Here is a 20,257-nt window from a genome sequence, read left to right as displayed (position 1 = left end):
AAATGGGACCCTGACCAGGTTTTCTCCCCTCTCCCCCCCCACCCGCCACCCCCGTTGAATTCATCCTCGCGGCGCAGCACGATGGGCTTCGTTGCTCCTTCTGTTTTCGGGAACGCCCTCCCTGCCAGCTCCTTCCCTATTCCCACCTGCCCCCAACCATCCCTTCTATCTTTGCAGTTCCCTTCCTGTCTCCACTGCACAACATCTGGAGCCTAAATAGGCGTTGTTGAGCTTTTGTTGAATGCAGGAACTCAGAATTTAAGTCAGCTTGGCTCGAAAGGGAAATCTGCTGTTGCTTCGCTCTTGTTCTTTCCATCCTGCCATATATTTTTAGGTGGTGTGTGTGTGTGTGTGTGTGTGTGCGTGCGCGCCTATAGAAACTTGGGGAACGTGGTAATATATATATATATAGAGAGAGAGAGAGAGAGAAATTTTTTGGATCCCTCTCCGTCATTTCTTGCTAATTCCATCTGTGTTTTGAACACATTTTTTTTTCCCTCCTCCAGGAGGAAGGAAGAGGGGGGTAAAAACCTTCTGTAATTGATTCCAGATGTGACCACCACAAAAGCAGGGATGAGATCAGCCGTGGAGCCTTGGGCCAAGCGCACGAGACCGGCCGGGGACAGCCAAGACGGGGAAGGGCCGAAGTCGCGCCTCTGAGCCAGCCAGCTCAGCTCTTCCAGGGACGATTCTCTCCTTTCTGCCCCCCCCTCTTTCTCCTACCCCCACTCCCCAAAAAAATTTCACCCCAGTTGAGCTCCTGGCTAGTCTTGACGCAGCCCTTGAAATGAACCCCCCTCCCCCTCCCTCCCCTGTGCCGTATTATCCCTGAGTCAGTCGAACGGAGGGCCAAATTGCGGTTACCATCAGCAGGGAGAAAGGATGCAGCAACTCTGTGTGTCAGGCGTCCATCTCTGCGGATCAGCTTTTTTTAAAAACTTAGATGATGATGATGATGATGATGATGATGATGGGGGGGGAGGGGAGAGAGAGAGCTAGCTAACTAGCTAGCTAGAAAGATGGGTAGATAAATAACGGATGGATAGATAGATGGATAGCTAGATAGCTAGAAAGGTAGCTAGATGATTACATAGATGATAGATAGATAGATAGATAGATAGATAGATAGATAGATAGATAGATAGATAGATAGATAGATAGATAGAAGAGATAGATGATAGATAGATAGATAGATAGATAGATAGATAGATAGATAGATAGATAGATAGATAGATAGATAGATAGAAGAGATAGATAGATAGATAGAAGAGATAGATAGATAGATAGATAGATAGATAGATAGATAGATAGATAGATAGATAGATAGGATAGATAGATAGATTCAGAGATAGATAGAAAGAGAGATAGATAGATAGATAGATAGATAGATAGATAGATAGATAGATAGATAGATAGAGATAGATGATAGATAGATAGATAGATAGATAGATAGATAGATAGATAGATAGATAGATAGATAGATAGAAAGAATGATAGAAAGATAGATGATAGATAGATAGATAGATAGATAGATAGATAGATAGATAGATAGATAGATAGATAGATAGATAGAAGAGATAGATAGATAGATAGATAGATAGATAGATAGATAGATAGATAGATAGATGATAGATAGATAGATAGATAGATAGATAGATAGATAGATAGATAGATAGATAGAAGAGATAGATGATAGATAGATAGATAGATAGATAGATAGATAGATAGATAGATAGATAGATAGAAGAGATAGGTAGATAGATAGAAAGAAGATAGATAGATGATAGATTGATAGACAGACAGATGATAGAGAGAAAAAGATGATAGATGATAGCTAGCTAGCTAAATGATAGATAAAAGTTAGATAGATAGATAGATAGATAGATAGATAGATAGATAGATAGATAGATGGATGTAGATAACGGTAGATAGAGGAGAGAGATATGGAACAATAGAGAGGAAAGAACTAGAAAGCTAGATGATGGATGGATGAATAGATGATGGATGGATGGATGGAACGAGAGAGGTTTAGATAGATAGATAGATAGATAGATAGATAGATAGATAGATAGATAGATAGATAGATAGATATGATGGATGGATAGACAGACATAAATATAAATTATGGTTGATAAGAGATAGATGATAGATACATAGATGATAGATAGACGGGTAGATGATAGAGATAATGATAGATGGGGGGAAACTCCCATCAGGTATAATGGGTGCATTGATGGGTCATAAAATCAGGCATGGTCATATGGTAGGTAGAGAACCCCCATGACTTATTACCGTAATTTGGAGATCAATTATGGCCCTAAATCAAGGACTTTCTATATCCTGCACAGCAAAACACTTTTTCAAACTTCAGCTATTTTCCAAAATGTAAGTCTAAAGATGGTCTGTAATTCAGTTCCTTGAACCTGTGGAGAAATTCAAGACCACAGCATCCTGGCCATGTGCAGAGTGCCACAGCAACACAGCTCTCTCTCTCTTTCTCTCTCTCTCTCTCTTTCTCATCTCTCTTTATCTCTGTCTCTTTCTCTCGCCTCATCTAACGGTCAATCAGCCTCCCTTCCACACACACAAACACACAAACACAAACAGAGACAGAACTTCCCAGAATTGTCACCTCACGTTTTGCAAAGCAAAATACCAGGAAAGATTATTTCAAAATAAACATTACACAATAGAATGGAGGAGGATAGCAATTAACCCACGGGACTGTCATCTCATTCTTACGGAAAAAAAAATAATAATAGCCTAGCTGTTTGCTAGACTTGGATCAAGACTTTCAATTCTGAAGAGCGAGAAAAGGGGGAGGGAGGAAGAAAGGAAGAGAAGGTTAGGAAAGGGGAGGAAGGAAGGAAGGAAGGAAGGAAGGAAGGAAGGAAGGAAGGAAGGAAGGAAGGAAGGAAGGAAGAGAAGAGAAGAGAAGAGAAGATTAGGGAAGGGAAGGAAGAGAAGGTTAGGGAAGGGAAGGATAGGGAAGGGAAGGATAGGGAAGGGAAGAGGGAGGAATGGAGAGAAAAGGAAAGACAGGAAGAGAAAGGGAAAGAAGAAAGGGAAGGGGAAGAGAAAGGGAAGGAAGAAAGGGAGGGAGGAAGGAAGAGAAGGTTAGGAAAGGGGAGGAAGGAAGGAAGGAAGGAAGGAAGGAAGGAAGGAAGGAAGGAAGGAAGGGAAGGAAGGAAGGAAGGGAAGATTAGGGAAGGGAAGGATAGGGAAGGGAAGGATAGGGAAGGGAAGGATAGGGAAGGGGAGAGGGAGGAATGGAGAGAAAAAAGGAAAGACAGGAAGAGAAGGGGAAAGAAGAAAGGGAAGGGGAAGAGAAAGGGAAGGAAGAAAGGGAGGGAGGAAAAGGAAATGAAGAGAAAGGGAAAAGAAGGAAAGGGAAGGGAGTAGGGGAAAGGGAAGGAAGGAAGGAAGGGAAGGGGGAACGAAGAAAAAGGAATGAGACAAAGGAAGTGCACAACCTTTCTGTCCTCTCCATATATATTTTTTTTTCAATGCCTCCATTTCAACTTTGGATCTAAGCTGTGCCAAGAATATTAATATGCAACATATTTTGGCAGGGATAAGCTATCAGGTCATCTGTGGGGGGTTTTGGTTGTTGTTTTTGTGGAATTTGTGCAAATCCATAAACACCCTGCCTCTTCCACTCACCCCCAATTAAACTCAATAACCCACCCTCTGAATTCAAGCTGGATTCAGTTGTGTGAAATTGGGGGGGGGAGGGGGGGATATCCCAGGCTTCAGCTTTCTCCAAACTTTAACCCACAAATTGTAGCTTCGGATTAATCGAAAAAACCGTCACGCATGAGGTCCTCTGGATATGTCGGACTCCAACACCCTTCATTCTCAACTGTAGCCATCGCTAAGAGGGCCACCTTTGATGGCCATGTTGTCGATTTTTGGATGACAGAGGGCTGTTGGAGGTGATGCTAAAGTATTTTGAGTCTTTCCTTCTGCAATCTTTTGTGGAAAACTGTTTAGGAATCATTTCCTCTGAATACAGAAGGACTTAGTTCAGGGATGTCCAACACAAGGCCGAAGGATGTAATGGGATAAAACCCGCGGGCCATCCTGGAAAATGTAAGGAGTGGCCTGCATTGCTTTAGCCCGCTTCACCTAATGCGAAGGGGAAACATGCCAGCAGTTTGGGGAGTGGCGTCAAGCTGGCCACACCCACCCAGTTAACCAAACCCATCCAGTCACCCACAGCGGCCCGGCCCCCCTGAAGTCAACCACAGCCCTGATGTGGCCCTCAATGAAATTGAGTTTGACACCTCTGTTCTATAAGCTTTCTACAGCACTCCTTCCTTGGTGACTCCCAACAGAATCCAAAGGGTAAAGATAAATTATTTAATGACACGAGCATACCCCCTATCAGTGGTGGAATGCTGACGGTTTAACAATCGGGTCGATGAATGCACGTGAGAAACTGGAACGTTCAGCTGCTTACCTTCCAAGTCAGCAGCGGTAAATAGAACAGTGGGGGGTAGGTGAAATCAGCTCTGCCGTGCGATTGAGATGAGCTACAAAGCAGGAAATAAAGGATAGGATAGGGCAGGGATGGGTGGATGGGCCCAGCTGATTGTCGTAACTACCAATTCGTGCAAACCGGTGCGAACCGGTAGTATCCCACAAACTGCCCCCTATCTGCATCCTTCTTCAAAGGCCATTCTCATGGTCCAACCTGGAATCTCTCTCCACTATTATGCAATTCTTTCCCTATCATTCACTGACCTGGGGAAAAATTAGTCCTCGACTTACGACTGCAATTGAGCCCAAAATTCACCTGGCCAAGTGAGAAAAGTGAGTGTTGCCCCATTTTATGACTCTTCTTACCATGTTTGTTAAGCGAATCGCTGCAGTGGTTCAATGAGTAACCCCGTTGTTATGTGAATCCATTTTCCCCATTGACTTCGTTCGTTGGAAGGTCACGTGACCCTGAGACACCGCATCCGTTGTGTGAGTCAGTTCTCAAGCATCCGAATGTGAATCATGTTGACCACAGGGATGCTGCAACAGTTGTTAAGTGTGAAAAGGGGTCATAAGCCCCTTTTTTTTTTCAGTAAGTGTGAATGTTCCCTAAGCTAACTGTCGTAACTCGGGGACCGCCTGTAAGTTGAACCCATTTCTATCCTCACATTTCAATCTTATAGACAAACTAGCTTGATACCGGTGCTTTGCTACAAAACTATATGTCGGGCGTTAGTTTTTGCGGAGGAAAATAAGGAGGGGAAAATTCTGCCTCTGCCTACCAGCATCCCTCAATATTCATCTGGCTAGCATCCTGTCAGTGTGTGAGAGGTGAGGGCTGTTTGGAAACTGAAACAGTATTTGCTGTGTGAGCAAGAAGGAGACAGCAAGAAGCCTGGGTGTGGCTTAGCTCAACTGTTCTGTATTAAAACTGGTTGCTGTTGTGAAACGGAAACGGAAACGCCTCTGTGCTTGTGTTTTGCATTTGGAGCAGATTTCTTTTCAGGTGGGGAGGGGGAGTAGAACTCCTTAGCATCAGAGCGTGTTAATAATAATAATAATAGAGGAAATACTCTAAATGCTCTGATGGCCATTTCAAAAAATCCTTTCTTAGGGAGCCCCTAGAAGCCAAGAGGAACATATGTGCCAAATTTCAAGTTTGTAAGCTTTACAGTTCTGGAGATTTTGTGATGATGTGCGAGTGGCCTTTCGCTTTTATTTATAGATAGATAGATAGATAGATAGATAGATAGATAGAGAGAGAGAGAGAGAGAGATAGATAGATAAGGAACCACCATGCAGACAGGGATTGAGGTCCATCAGAACGCAGCTTTATACAGGAAGTCCTTGACTTAAGACCACATTTGAAGCTACCATTTCTATTGCTAAGCAAGACCGATGTTAAGCGAATTTTGCCCCATTTTATGGCCTTTCTGGACATGGTTGTTAAGTGAATCATTGCCATGGTTAAGTTAGTCACACCAGTTGTTAAGTGAATACGGCTTCCCCATTTGACTTTGCTTGTCAGAAGGTTGCAAAATGGGGAACCACATGACCCCGGAATACCGCAACCGTCATAAATACGAATCAGATGCCAAAGCGCCCACATGACCGACAGGAATGCTGCAACGGTCGTAGCTGTGAAAAAAAATGATCCGTTTTTTTTTCAGTGCTGTTTTTAACGTTGAACTGTCGCTACATGTGAACTCTTTGTAAGTCAAGGACTAACTACTACTTTTCCCACCAAAGGAAAAAATAAATCACACTTTATACCTATTTTAAAAGAGGGGAAAATCCAGCATTTATTATTTTTCTTTAAAAAAGGGGGGGGGATTTATCTTTGACAATTCTTTTTTCATAACAAAAAATGTTTTTTTTTAAAGTAACAAAACAGTTCCAGACAACTTAGGCAGGGGCCAAAACAAAATAAATCTTTTCAAACTTCCAGCATTTCAAGTCCATTTCCACCCAGAAATGGTGTGTGTGTGTGTGTGTGTGTGTGTGTGTGTGTGTGTGGTTTTTTGTTTATTATTGCTAACATTAAAAAGGAATAACAGAACAGAAACAGCTTACATTACCGGCTGTAGCCATTTGACATATATATATATATATATATATCCCTTTGAAAGAACAGGTGTTTATTAATAACAAAATCATAATAATACAAGTATAACAATAAACAATATTAACCACCCCACCCCACCCAGGAACAATCTGATCGTTAAACAGTTTAATTCCATTTGGAGACCCCTTTGAAAATATTTATATAAATCACCCAGCCCCTGCCCTTACTAAAAAAATGCTCTGAGCAGGAACTGTGGGAGGGGACGGTTGTAAGGCACCCAGTTCCTGGCCTGCAGGATTTTGACATTCTCCTCCTATGCCTATTCTATATGCCCACATCCCATTAATGTGCTATTTTTAATCCCTTGCATTTTTTTTCTTTTAAAAAAAGGCATGTCTATACAATAATTAAAATTACATACTTAAAAAAAATCAAGACACAGGATCATAAGGCCGTTTGAGGCAGTTCTCTGGTGCAATTCATTCCTCCTGCCCACCCCGTTTTGCAAAAAATATGCTGCTTTTGGTTCATTTTCACAGAATCCGGAATGGATTTTAAGTCAGGGGTCCCCAACCCGTGGCCACTTTAAGATGTGTGGACTTCAACTTCCCCAATGCCTCAGGCAGTCCATAAAGTCTTAAAGTAGATAAGGTTGGGGACCCCTGCTTTAAGGGACAATGCCAGTGGACTTCAACTCCCAGAATTATTCAGGCAGACATGCTGGCTGGGGAATTCTGGGAGTTGAAGTCTGTAAAGTCTTAAAAAGTTGCCAAGGTTGGGGAACCCCTGTTTTAAGGGACAACTGTAAACACCAGGACAACATTGTCAGATGGAGAAGTTAACACTTCCAGAAGTGGCCCTGGAAACATCTGGAACTTCATCACCAGTCAGGTGCCCTCCAGGGATATGGAGAAGTCCCAAATTCTCACCCCCAAATTCTCAGCCAAAATGTCCAACAAAATTGAGTCCTAACCTGAAGTGCCTATGGAAGTAGTTAAAAAAAAAAATCAAGATGGCAGTCAACGATGGTGGCCATCTTGACTTTTTGGACAACCCTGGATCTCAACGTCTGGAAGGCACCTGGATGGGACAAACATCTCCTGAAGCCCACATAATCTTGGTCCCTCTCTCCCTCTCATTCTCTCTCAAACATGCCCCATTTTCCAATATGATCAAGGTACCAATGGTCCACTTTATTACGTCATGAGGAAAGCTCGGCTTACCCCCTTTTCCCACCTGACCAGTTAGGCCCTTTATGATTCTTCGCTATCCCTCCCCCCCAAAAAAGTTGGCATTTGGGACAGATCCACCAACCCTAGTGTCCCACTCGTTTTCCTCCCTGCTATTTCTGATTGGTAAGACTCCATCACACTTCCTCCTTCCCTCTCACCCAATGGAAGGAGAAAGTCCCCTTCAGAACACCGTAATTCCTTTCCAGATCCATGGTTCTCTAGATCAAAGCTCTATAACACTTCGCCCACCAACGAGCCAAACCCTATAACTTCCCTACCCATTGTGGTTTTTGGCTTGGCAACGCAGACAAGACAGTTCTCCACTACTTGCCCTTGGAAGGAAGGACCAAGCAAGGTGGTGAGAGAGAGAGAGCTAGAGACCAATTTTAGATTTGAAATTCCACAGAACGGTCGGGAGAACTAAAGTGTTCGTGGTATGGATTTTGGCCCACTGGTTTTGCAAGCGGGAAGGTCATACAAGGTCAACAGATGGGTAGCCATGAGGTTGGCCTGGTCATAACCCCCAAAGAATGGGCTCCTCAACTTTCTGCCTCATCGGATTAATTAAGGAGTGTGCTCAGCACACCCACTCGCCCCGTGGGTGAGAACGGATAACGCCATAGGAAGGAAAGAGAGGCAGAGTGAAAGACAGGAAGGAAAGAAGGAGAAGGTCAACAAGGATCACCGTGGTCAAGGAAAGCTCTTGGAGAGAAAGAACGTTGCTGATGGCTGGCAGAAAATGGGACGAAGAAGCAGGGAGGACCAGGAAAAAGATGACTCAAAAGGTGGCAACAAAGAGATCGGACCCAAATTCTGACAGGCAGGTAGACAAGGTGGAAAGCAGGTGAGACCTGTCCTCCTGAAACATCTCCAAAGGCCGGTCACACCTTGTCCAGCAGAGACCGCTGGCAATACAGCAACCGTTTGGGTGTGCCGTAACGCTTGAAGATCAGAATGGCGACTCCCACAGCGCAGATGGTGAGGAGCAGCAGGACGGGGATCACCACCGCAGCGGCGTTCAGCCCGCCTTCATCAGCATTCTCCACCTCAATGATGATGACTTCTTCTCCCTCGCGACGGTTATCGGTGGCACATCCCATCCAGTCTCGCAGCACCGACTTGGGGTACCCCGCTTCGACCTTGAGTTTCTCATTGTTAAACTTCCAGTAACGGTTGCCCTTGTAGAAGTAGGTGAAGGCTATCGAGGGAAGACAAGGAAGAACAGACATGGGAGAGTAAGAACGTGGTGGTACATTAAATGAGAAATTGTTCTGACCCAGCTCCCCAAACACGACAAACACCCTGAAGTCCACTCAAAGATTCCTTTATCAGGGGCGCCAGAAATCCCGGCAAAAGATTTCTCTCTCACTGCAGGCTAACAAATCTGTCCGGCTGTGTGCCACACCTATTCATCTCCGCCCCCTGCCTTTTATCCCCAGAGATAAGATAGGGCTTTGCTAACAGCGGTGGCTCTTCCTTCCCAAGGACCGGCCCATAGATTTCCACTGCTCTCCTCTCCTCTGCTTTCTGCACATCTGCGTGTCAGGCAGTGGGCCCAGCTGTTCCTCCTCTTCCTCATTAGCCACCTCCAGACCTGGGGGCTGTTGACTCTCCATTTAGGGCTGACAAATGGCCCAGGCTCCGCCTCTGTCTCTCTTTCTCTCTGGCGGCTCCACTCCCTCTTCCCCCTCAGGTTGCCTTGATGCTGACCCTAACTCCCACACCTCCTCCTCCTCCTGATTTGCCTGCTGGAGGGGCAGGCCACAACGGAAATGCTAAATGCCATTTTTAAACATGGGATGGTGTTTTTCCTTTAAATCAGATGTTGGGAACTATGGCCCTTTTATGACTTGCGGACTTTACAAGTTGAAATTCACAAGTCATAAAGGGGCCATAGTTCCTCATCCCTGCTTTAAATTTCAGATTTGTGAGGAGAATTATGGGAATTAAACACAAATAGTCCTCGATTTACAACCTCTCATTTCAACATTTGAAGTTATGCCGGCACTGAAAAAAGTGACTTAGGACATTTTTTTCACACTTACAACCGTTGCAACATCCCCATAGTCATGTAATCAAAATTCAGATGCTTGGCAACTAGTCTGTATTTATGACGGTTGCAGTGTCCCGGCGTCACGTGATCCCATTTTGCAACCATGTTATTAATTTAACAATTGAATGATTCACTTAACAACGGTGACAAGAAAGGTCGCAAAATGGGGCAAAGCTCACTTAACAATTGTCATATTTAGGAAAGGAAATTTTGGGCTCAACTGTGGTCATAAATCGAGGACTACCTGTGAATGAAATCCAGAACCCAAAATTTAATTTCAGGCAACTTTAGAAAAAAATATGAAAGCAATCATATGCTCTGTGGCTAAAATAAAAGTTCCAAGTTTGGTATTATTAGAAAATTATTTTACAATTTTTACTGGGTTGAACCAAGACAGTGATTTTGTTTTTCCAATGGGATTCAATTAAACTTAAAGAAGTGATGCAATAGCCCAGAGATGGAGTTCTCGCCTCACAGTCAGGAAGCTGTGAATTCAATCCTAGGGTAGAGGCAGATGTTTTTCTCTCTGGGCACACTAAGCATATATCTGCTGAACAAAACTCTGCATTGGTGACAGGAAGGGCATTAGAACACTCTGCTAGGGTGTTCTAATGGCTGGATGCCTTTCCTGTCACCAAAGCAGAGTTTTGTTGTCCAGCTCCATTCAGTTGCCCAGACTCCACCCCGCAAGGATTATGGGGTCATTAAATGAGGATGATGAATTCAATTAAACTTAAAAATCACCCTGCTTCATTCCTATCCGTTATTCTGATAGCTAAAAAAAAAATGTGAACACCTCATTTGCATCTCATGAATGAAATCAGCAGGGATATATTTTGGCTGGACAAAAAAGGAAGAATGGATCGTTTTCATGCATATGTTAAGCAATTCTGATCCTGCTTAAGCAAGGCTTCCAAATTTGGGTTAGTAAGAAGGACTTCCTTCTTCCAAATAAGGAAAATGATTAAGATAAACATCAGTAAGTCCATGTATGAATAATCATTACTAATAAGACATCAGTGAATCGTTTTATGCAGGTGCATTCAGAGAGACATCAGAAATTTTTCGTCACAGTGGAAATGACTCTTAGCCTCATCTACGTTCCCTATCGGTAAATGTAGAACTGGAGAGCAATTAAATATGAGTTTGAGGCTCTTAAAAGTATCTTCACAGAACGCTTGTTTGATCTCCTCAGAAAAAAAGTGAAGTTATGGGAAGCCATTGGATTTCCATTGCTTTGAATTAAGACCACTCAAAGGCAAAACTGAATCCAATTTAACTGTATTTGAAATCAATTTCAATTTTCCTCCGGGTTCTGCTCATTTGTGGAGGGGACCTTCCCCTGACCCATCACACCAGTTAGAAACTATGCCTTGGCTTGGAAGCAGAAATGAACTGGAACTGGTAACTTCAAACTATGAAGAAGGAAGCCGAGGTTAACCATCAGAGTTTCCTGACAATATGAGCTGTTAGATAGTGGAACAGCTTCCCACATGAAATTATGGGTTCAGCATTTCTTCAAACAGAGGCAGTGAAACTGCACTGACTAAGGATTTCGACTAGATGATCTCTAACGCTTCTTCTAATTCAAAGGTCCTAGAAAAAACCATGTTGCTACCTTAAGGCATTCTCTGAAGTTATTCGGTTTCCTAAAGGGAAGAGTAGGCAAGGAATACCTTCGGCAATTACGAGGATAACTAGTATTGGACTAGAAACAAAATGTGGATTAAAATCTTGACTTACCCATGAGGGCCACCAATTCCCTTGCAGTCAAACCTACCTCACAGCGATATCATAGGGATTTCTTCATGGCAGGCTAAGTTGGTCCTTGTGTGGAATCCCATGTATTAAAACCAATCTACCTTACCTTCAGAGCCTCAACCACATCCATTTTTAAGATGCATGAACTTCAACTCCCAGAATTCTGAAACACCTAATCAACTTTTCCTAAGTAGCCGTGTTGTGCTGTCTAACACATGCTCTCATTCCGTCTATTGAGATTCTCAGGTCATGGTTGTCCCAAAGGTGCTTTTTTCCAAAGGCAACTGGACTTGGTTTTTCCTTGTAGATGTTTCACTTCTCATCCTAAGAAGCTTCTTCGGTTCTGACCGAATGGTTATTGGATGGAAGGATTTATATTCCTTGCAGTCATCTAGTCATTAGTACTCTCTCTGAGAGTCGTTGAGGCCACTTGGAGATGTATTTGTGCCCTCAGGGTCACCTGAATAGTTCCACACCCATTCGCACTCTTCAAGTGACTCTGAGGACACGGATACACCTCCAAGTGGCCTCAATGACTCTCAGAGAGAGTACTAACAGCCAGATGACTGCAAGAAATATAAATCCTTCCATCCTCCACCATTCAGTCAAAAGCTTCTTGGATGAAAAATGAAATGTTTCAAGGGAAAACACAGTCCATTTGACTTTGGAAAAAACACCTTTGGGACATGCTTTTTACCCACCCAACATGACAGATGGGAGTTTTTACTTTCAACAGTAGGGGGCCAATTTGCAAAAAAAAATTAGTAGATAGTGGGAATGCTTTCGATGGTACAAAAGCAGTTTCTTTTTCAGCGCTCTGGTGCTGAATTTTCTCCACATTCTTTCTTTTCTCTGCCTTACCTTCATCACTGCCCATAAATGCACCTCGGAGTGAGTCAGGAATTCCCCCCCAAACATCAATGTTTTTAGGGTAATCCGTGTTGACGGATCGGGTCTCCTCATTGAAGCGATAATACCTGCATTGGGAAAAGAGAACGTTCAGATCCATTGAACGAAAAGAAGGCTGGAAGACCACGAGGATCCTTTCCAACTCTTTACGATTCTATGATGGGGAACTGTGTGTGAAATTGACACCTGTTTCATAAAAACCTTCAGGAAGCCTGCAATGTCAGCTGTTAAATCTTTTGCGACCTTCTGACAAGCAAAGTCAATGGGGAGGCTAGATAGATAAGAATAAAAAAGAGGGCTGTGAAAATATCTACAGACCCCTCACAACTTGGACATAAACTGTTTCAACTCCTACCCTCAAAACGATGCTCTAGAGCACTGCATACCAGAACAACTAGACACAAGGACAGTTCTTCCCTGAAAGCCATCACTCTGCTAAACAAATAATTCCCTCAATGCTGTCCAACTATTTATTAAGTCTGCATTACTATTACTATTAATCCTCCCATTCTTCCTTTCACCTGTCTCCTCCTTTTTATGACTGTATGACTGTAACCTTGTTGCTTGTATGCTAACAATTTTTATTGACTGTTTCCTAGTATGATTTGATTGATTATTGTATCCTATGACTATTACTAAATGTTGTACCTTATGATTCTTGACTCTTGACAAATGTATCTTTTCTTTTATGTACACTGAGAGCATTTGCACCAAGACACATTCCTTGTGTGTCCAATCACACTTGGCCAATAAAGAATTCTATTCTATTCTATTCTATTCTATTCTATTCTATTCTATTCATCCCAAAAGTGCTTTTTCTAAATTAATAATTACTATCTGGGCTCAATTGCTCTCCTAAATTAAGGACTATCTATACTAGTACACTGGGATAATTCCTTATCCAGCTAAACAGAAACCAAGATGATAAACATTTGGCCAACTCACTTATTTCCCCGGAAAAAGTACGTTTTTCCACTCGGCATCCAGAAAAGGGCAGCGTCGATCCGATCCGTGGGGAGCCTCCTTCCTAACTCCTTGATATGTTTCGGGTATCCTGGCTCCAAGTTGGCTTCGTTGAAAACCCAATGTTTGTCTCCTGCAAGGAGAAGACAGTCAACCACCCATGCTAAGTATCTCTGGGTTTTGTTTTGTTTTTGAGAAGCATCCAAAGCTGTTGCGTTTCTCTAGTCTAGTGAAAAGAAGGACTAGAGTAGACAAGATAGCAGCATTCCAGTATTTGAGGGGCTGCCCCAAAGAAAAGGGGGTCCACCTGTTTTGCAAAGCACCAAAAGGCAAGACAAGAAGCAACGGATGGAAACTAATCAAGGAGAGAAGCAACCTAGAACTAAGGAGGAATTCCCTAACAGTGAGGACAATTAATCATAGAACAGAAATTATGGGTGCTCCATCACTGGAGGTTTTTAAAAAGAGACCGGACAATTACTTGTCTAGAATGGTATAAGGTCTCTTGCTTGAGTAGGGGGCTGGACTAGAAGACCTCCAAGAACCCTTCTGACTCTGTTATACTGTTTTGTTTGGTTGACCCTCTGATTTATTTAACATCAAATTGAAAAATGAATAATTGAAACCCCATGTCTGAGTTGTATATCATTGGTGGCTTCAGGTAGTTGTGATGCAAACAGAGTCATGAGTGTTTAGAACACTCCTTTGTTCATTCCAATAACCTTGGAAATGAGAACGGGCTTGTTAGCTTCTCAAATCAAATAACTTAATTGTAGTGCGTTTTGAGTTGGGCTCGCCTGTGCATTTTGAGTTGGGCTCATCTGACAGACGAGCCGAACTCAAAACGAACTGACAACGTCTCCTCGAATGGTGACGGTATGTTTGCAACCCGAATGTCAAGCTCGGAGTTCAAACCAACAGCTTTATTGCAGTCATCAACCAATAGAGTTTAGGCTTCTTGTCATTTCTCATTTTCTTATAAAGAATCTAGGTGGAGCCAACACAGATTAAAATCTGAGCCACGCCAACCACGATGTGGTAGAAAGACATATCACGTTAAAGAGCAGAGGGTTTTGACTGATCCCGCACACCACTCTGAATCCCAATGTTACTCCAATGTGGTGTCGTCCAAAAAAGCTGCCTCCAGAGGTACTGGATTACAGTTCCCATCCTCCCCAGCCAGTGCAAACACCAGCTGCAAGAGCTGGAAGTGTGGAGATGGGCTATCCAGAGACATTAGGAAGATGTTACCACTTTGCGAATCGCTTTTTCATTGAAATGTACCAACCAAACCACAAATTTAACTTGGTCTCCCCCTCCTCCTTACAAGCCATTCGTTTAGTGACCGAAGTTACAATGGCACTGAAAAAAGTTGACATAACCATTTTTCATACTTACGGCCGTTGTGGCTTTTCCCACAAGTCACGTGATCAAAATTCAGCCGCTTAGCGACTGACTCATCTTTACGACAAGTGCACTATCTAGGGGTCACGTGATCCCCATTTGCGGCCTTCAAACAGGTAAAGTCAATAGGGAAGCCAGATTCCCTTAACAACCAAATTGCTAACTTAGCAACTGTGGTAAGAAAGGTCATCAAATTGGGCAAAACTCACTTCACAATTGTCTTGCTTAGCAATAAAAATTGGTTACGATTCGATTATGGTCATAAGTTGAGGACTACCTGCATCATTTTGCCAATGATTTACAATTGATGGGCAGGTCACAAATTCACATTTTAGGCTCAGTTTGCAAAAACTAGGAGACTATGTAGAGAAAGGCGAGAGTTTTAAATTTGTTCTTCACGCTCTGTAATCTTGCTGGCTCTTCTTGATTAAAAGTCATGCCATTCAGGCAGGGATGTGATTCAACTGGTGTAACAACTGGTTTGGTGAGCACGCGCTTTGCGAGCGTGCAGAGCATTTGCTACTAACCTTCTCCAGCAATCCCTGTATGTTAAACAGCTGACCCGTGGCAATCCGCTGTGCCACGCGAATCAGCTGAGCTTTAAAAACAGAATATAAAGCAAAGTCTAGAGGCCGTGTGGGTCGGTAGGCCCAACAGCTGATCGTTGGAGCAAACTGAACCTGTTCTCTCTCAGCTGATCCTCGGAGCTACCAGTTTGCACAAACTGGGCCAAACCAATAGAATCCCACCCAAAACATAGTCCACTAACCTTTGAAAAAGACAAATTTCCCATCTTTCCTCTCGTAGGCTGTGTTGATTGAGGCAGGAAGACCAACCCAGAATTGACCGATCGGGAGGGGACATCCGTCTATCACACGGTTGTTACGTACTCGCCAAAACCATTTATCCTGAAAAACGTGAAATCTTCATTGCATCAGTCAAGTTATGCAAATGAAAAGAAACGTCAGCAGGCTTCATTTCCTTGGGAAATTCAAATCTAGGCATCTTCATGTCTAAAAATTATTAAATACAGATAGCATAGATCAGGGATAGGCGATTATAGAAAAGTATGACATACAACCATAATTCCAGGCTCAATTATGGCCCTAAATCGAGTCTACCTATAATCCAGATGAAGTTGAATGGAGTCTTTTCTAATAAGAGAAACACAGCAACCCATCAGTGGTTAATTTCATGGAAAAGTGGGCTGGGTTTCTGACAAAAATATATATTTTTTCAAATGCAGGATTCAGTTGCAGAATTCCACCCCACGTAGAATGACGGAATTGGTCCAAAATCCAAAACATGCGCCTCTCACCCACCCAACAGCTTTCCTCTCTGTCCTGTGATGGTATATCTCTCCAAACATCTCACCTTAAAGACGAACATTTCTCCCCGGAGTACCGCAATGGTGTCAAACCGTCCGTCACAGATGTTGGGGCCATAAGTCGGGTTCTTGGGTGGCCCGTGAGGGTTTCGAGGTTTTGGAGTAGTCCGAGGGATCAGGGGAGGTTTGGTGGGATGGCTACCTTCAGATCCTGAAGAGAAGGAAGGAAAGAGTTGGTCCAAAGTTTCCCCTGAATTCCAAAACCTGAGATGGCTAGATAGAAGCTTCTCTAACTAATTGTCCTCCCCAGGGACAATCTCCCATCTCCACAACCACCAGCTGAGTATGACGGGAGTTGAATCCAACTCAGGGTGGGTTCTGGAGTGAAGAACACTTATCTATGAGTTAAGGAACACAACTAAGAATGGTCAAGGCTCCCTCCAGAAAGGATTAAAATCAAACCTTGCCATTCTGGACGTTCTTGAGTTGACCAAGAACAAAAGGCTATGCTTGAAATGGTGTTTGGGGAAGAAGAGAGAAAAATCCATGGAGGACCTAGTGAAGGTTTGGTGGCAAGAAAATTTCAGGGTTATTTCCTTCTCTTTTTCTAATTTCATGGCTCTGCTTTCTTTACCTTTTTTTAATCCTAATTTCTGTAAAGCACTGCTTACCTCCAAAAGGATCCCATGAGGGATACGTGTGTATGAAGCTACTAGCTCTATACCCGTGGTTACTATGAAACTATGTGATCGGGCTAAGTTTGGGGAGGAAAATAAGGGGGAATTCTGCCTCTGCCTACCAGCATCCATCGGTATTCATCTGGCTAGCATCCTGTCAGTGTGTGAGAGAGTTGAGGGCTCTTTGGAAACTGAAACAGTATTTGCTATGTGAGCAAGAAGCAGACAGCAAGGAGTCTGGGTGTGGCTTAGCTCAACTGTTCTATACTAAAGCTGCTTGGTGCTGTGAAATTGAAATTCCTCTCCTCTGCTTCTGTTTTGCATTTGGAAGAGATTTCTTTTCAGGTGGGGAGGGGGAGTAGAACTCCTTAGCATCAGAGCGCGTTAATAATAATAATAATATATGAAATATTAATGCTCTGATGGATATTTCAAAAAACCCTTTCTTAGTGAGCACCTAGAAGCCAAGAGGAACATGTGTGCCAAATTTCAAATTTGTAGGCTTTATAGTTCTGGAGATTTTGTGATGATGTGTGAGTGGTATTTCACTTTTATATACAGTATATAGATTCCTGACCAACTGGGCGATCCTTTTTTTATTCACACCTGGTCAACAGGTAAAGTATGTATAATTTCTAACAGCCTTCAGCCAGTTTTTTCCCCTCCTGAACAAAGCAAGGATGAAAAATAAAAGGAAAGTTTGTGATCACAAATTGTGGAAGTAGACTAGCAATCATGGCTACCATCTTCTTGAATGGCTTCCATCGGTAGCGCTGAGAGAAACAGCTGCCTCCCACCTGGATTAAATTTAGCAGTTTGCTAGGATGGGAGACGTCAAAGAAAGAGAAGAACAAAAATAAGGAGCTGATGGAGGAATTGGAAGATCACTGTAGGATTGTGAAACCCATATCTGGAATTGGGTAGGTCTAATTTATTGAAAATAAGGACTAAGGGTGATATGATAGCAGTCTTCCAATATCTCAGGGGCTGCCACAAAGAAGAGGGAGTCAAGCTATTCTGCAAAGCACCTGAGGGAAGGACAAGAGCAAAGGGTGCGAACTAATCAAGGAGAGAAGCAACCTAGAACGAAGGAGAAATTTCCTGACTGTTAGAGCAATTAGCCAGTGGAACAACTTGCCTCCAGAAGTTGTGAATGCTCTGACACTGGAAGTTTTTAAGAAGAGATTGGACAACCACTTGTCTGAATTGGTATAGGGTTTCCTGCTTGAGCAGGGGGTGGACTAGAAGACCTCCAAGGATCCTTCTGACTCTGTTACACTGTTCTGTTCGGTTGGGTCTCTGATTCATTTAATGTCAAACTGAAAAATGAACAACCGAAACCCCATGTTCAAATTGTATATCATTGGTGGCTTCCTGCCTGAGCAAGGGGTTGGACTAGAAGACCTCCTTCCCTACTCAGTCATTATGTTATACCATAGAGCTGTTGTATCCCCCGCCAGTCATCTTCGGGCAGTTTGAAGTTCTCCGTGTCCATCCATTGATAGAAAGGAGCCATGATGGCGGAAGGGTCGTTCGAGTGCTCTAACCCCAGTGCGTGACCCAACTCATGGATGGCGACCAGGAAGATGTCATTTCCTGAAAGGCAGACGGCAGGAAGTCAACTCGGGGCCAAGGGTGCTGTTGAAAAACCCTACCTCATCCTTCAGCTGTTGCAACTTCCCTCAACCTGCAGGAACCACGGAAGAGAGAGATTGCTTTACAGCAGAAAATCAGAACTACATAGCTCAGCAAAACTTTGGGGGTGTGGAGGATGGAGCCTCTTCTACGGGCACCCCCCAGTTCTGACCCCAAAGAGTTCTCATACAGGATGGGGCAAAGGGATCCAAGAATGCAATCGAGGGAGTCTAGAGAGGTGGAAAAAAGAAACAACACTCTGTCGGATCTCGAGTGAGTGAGTAGCGCTGATGGGATTAATCACGGATGGATCCACCATTCATGAGTCACTTGCACAATCTCTCTGGTTTACGGGTTCCTCCAAGGGTCTCAGTCTCCGTCCCCACCTCCATCAAAGGTTGCCCCATAATCCCACCCTCACCGCTGAGGTCATCATTGCGAGAGGTCCAAGGCTCGGCTGCGTCGAAGTGAGTGTCGCCACCAATGTGGGGACCCGGGAAGTAGGCATGGGCCAAGAAGCCGCCTTCGCCATCGAACGGGGTGCTATCCCCATGGAAGCCATCGGCAAAGAAGATCATGATGTCAGCCTGCGGTTCGCGGCCTTCCCGCACAGACGAATAAGGCACCTCGCGGAAACGCAGCGGTGTCACCGATTGCCAGACGCGGAAGGCCCGTCGGATTGCAGCAAAGGTGGCCTGTTCTCCAACCTTGGGCGTGTAGTTCTGGATGCTACAATAGAGGCACAAAAAAAACCCACCCAGTTTCTAGAGCAGGCAGTCTTCAAATTTGACAGCTTGAAGACCTGTGGACTTCAACTCCCAGAATTCCTCCTCCAGTCATGTTAGCTCAGGAATTCTGTGAGTTGAAGTCCACAAGTCTTAAACTTGCCAAGTTTGAAGAGCCTTGTTCTAGAGCCCTGGTTGAGTCCATCCCAGTTTTACATCTCTAACCAGGATCTACGAACTGGGTTTGCTCACACAACCCATTTTGTTTCCTAAATGGAAAGACAACTTGTCTATTGCCAAGACCCTTCACAATCCACAACATTATGTCCTATAACCTAATGTTATCTAGGTGTCTCGGGAGTTCAGCTACCAGAATTGTCAACTGGCACCCCATACATTCATAGAAAGGAAGAGATTTTAGAGATCCTCTAGTCTAACCCTCTGCTTAAGGCAGAAATCCATGTTTTTGAGGTTGTGGTTCCACCACAGCTGAAGGACCTCAAGTTAGCAAAGCTGTTGTGATGTGTTGGATAGATTAACTCACTCACTTGTCTCTCCCAGCCTCCATTTTTTACTTCTCTCAATGATAGATCAAGATCTCCCTCTATTCTCAGCCTTATTAATCAATACTCCATCTTATTTTGATATATTTGATTGACGCTTTCAACATCTCCAGAAGTGAATGAGGAAGATACAAGATTCTCAGAGAATCTGAGAATCTGGACTTAACTGTTATGTTAAGATATAAGATGGGTGGACTTCCAACTCCCAGAATTCCTTAGCCAGGAAGTTTAACTAGGCAACTTTAAGATGGGTGGAATTCAACTTCCAGAATTCCCTAGCCCGCCTTGCTGGCTGGGAATTCTGGGAGTTGAAGTCCACCCATCTCAAAGTCACCAAGGTTGAGAAATACCAATTGTTTTCCTTTTTTAAGGTTTCTAATCCTCATGTTTGTGCCAAAAGGTCACTCTGGTATTTGGGACAGGAAGAAACTGAAGTCTGTAACAAGATTTCTCTCGTTCTT

At 43.5% G+C, this 20,257-nt stretch overlaps 1 protein-coding gene across 1 annotated transcript in view; it reads right to left on the bottom strand.

Annotated features, from left to right (window-relative positions):
- Positions 1 to 6,262: 6,262 nt before the first annotated feature.
- The window catches only part of MMP14 (matrix metallopeptidase 14), a 40,022-nt gene continuing 26,027 nt past the window's right edge, over positions 6,263 to 20,257 (bottom strand). Inside the window, exons 4-10 of the mRNA XM_026719504.2 lie at positions 18,930 to 19,237; positions 18,308 to 18,469; positions 16,244 to 16,407; positions 15,639 to 15,777; positions 13,448 to 13,598; positions 12,455 to 12,570; positions 6,263 to 8,977 (exon numbers count right to left, since the gene is read on the bottom strand). Coding sequence (XP_026575289.2) covers positions 8,661 to 8,977; positions 12,455 to 12,570; positions 13,448 to 13,598; positions 15,639 to 15,777; positions 16,244 to 16,407; positions 18,308 to 18,469; positions 18,930 to 19,237 — 1,357 coding nt within the window. The 3' untranslated portion in view covers positions 6,263 to 8,660. The remainder of the gene's footprint in view (positions 8,978 to 12,454; positions 12,571 to 13,447; positions 13,599 to 15,638; positions 15,778 to 16,243; positions 16,408 to 18,307; positions 18,470 to 18,929; positions 19,238 to 20,257) is intronic.

The sequence above is a fragment of the Pseudonaja textilis genome, chromosome Z, assembly GCF_049901715.1.
Source record: "Pseudonaja textilis isolate UNSWEBS1 chromosome Z, rPseTex1.2, whole genome shotgun sequence".
In the NCBI taxonomy this organism is placed as follows: domain Eukaryota; kingdom Metazoa; phylum Chordata; class Lepidosauria; order Squamata; family Elapidae; genus Pseudonaja; species Pseudonaja textilis.
Note: the sequence above shows the minus strand (reverse complement) of the source record. Positions and strands in the feature narration are given on the sequence as shown.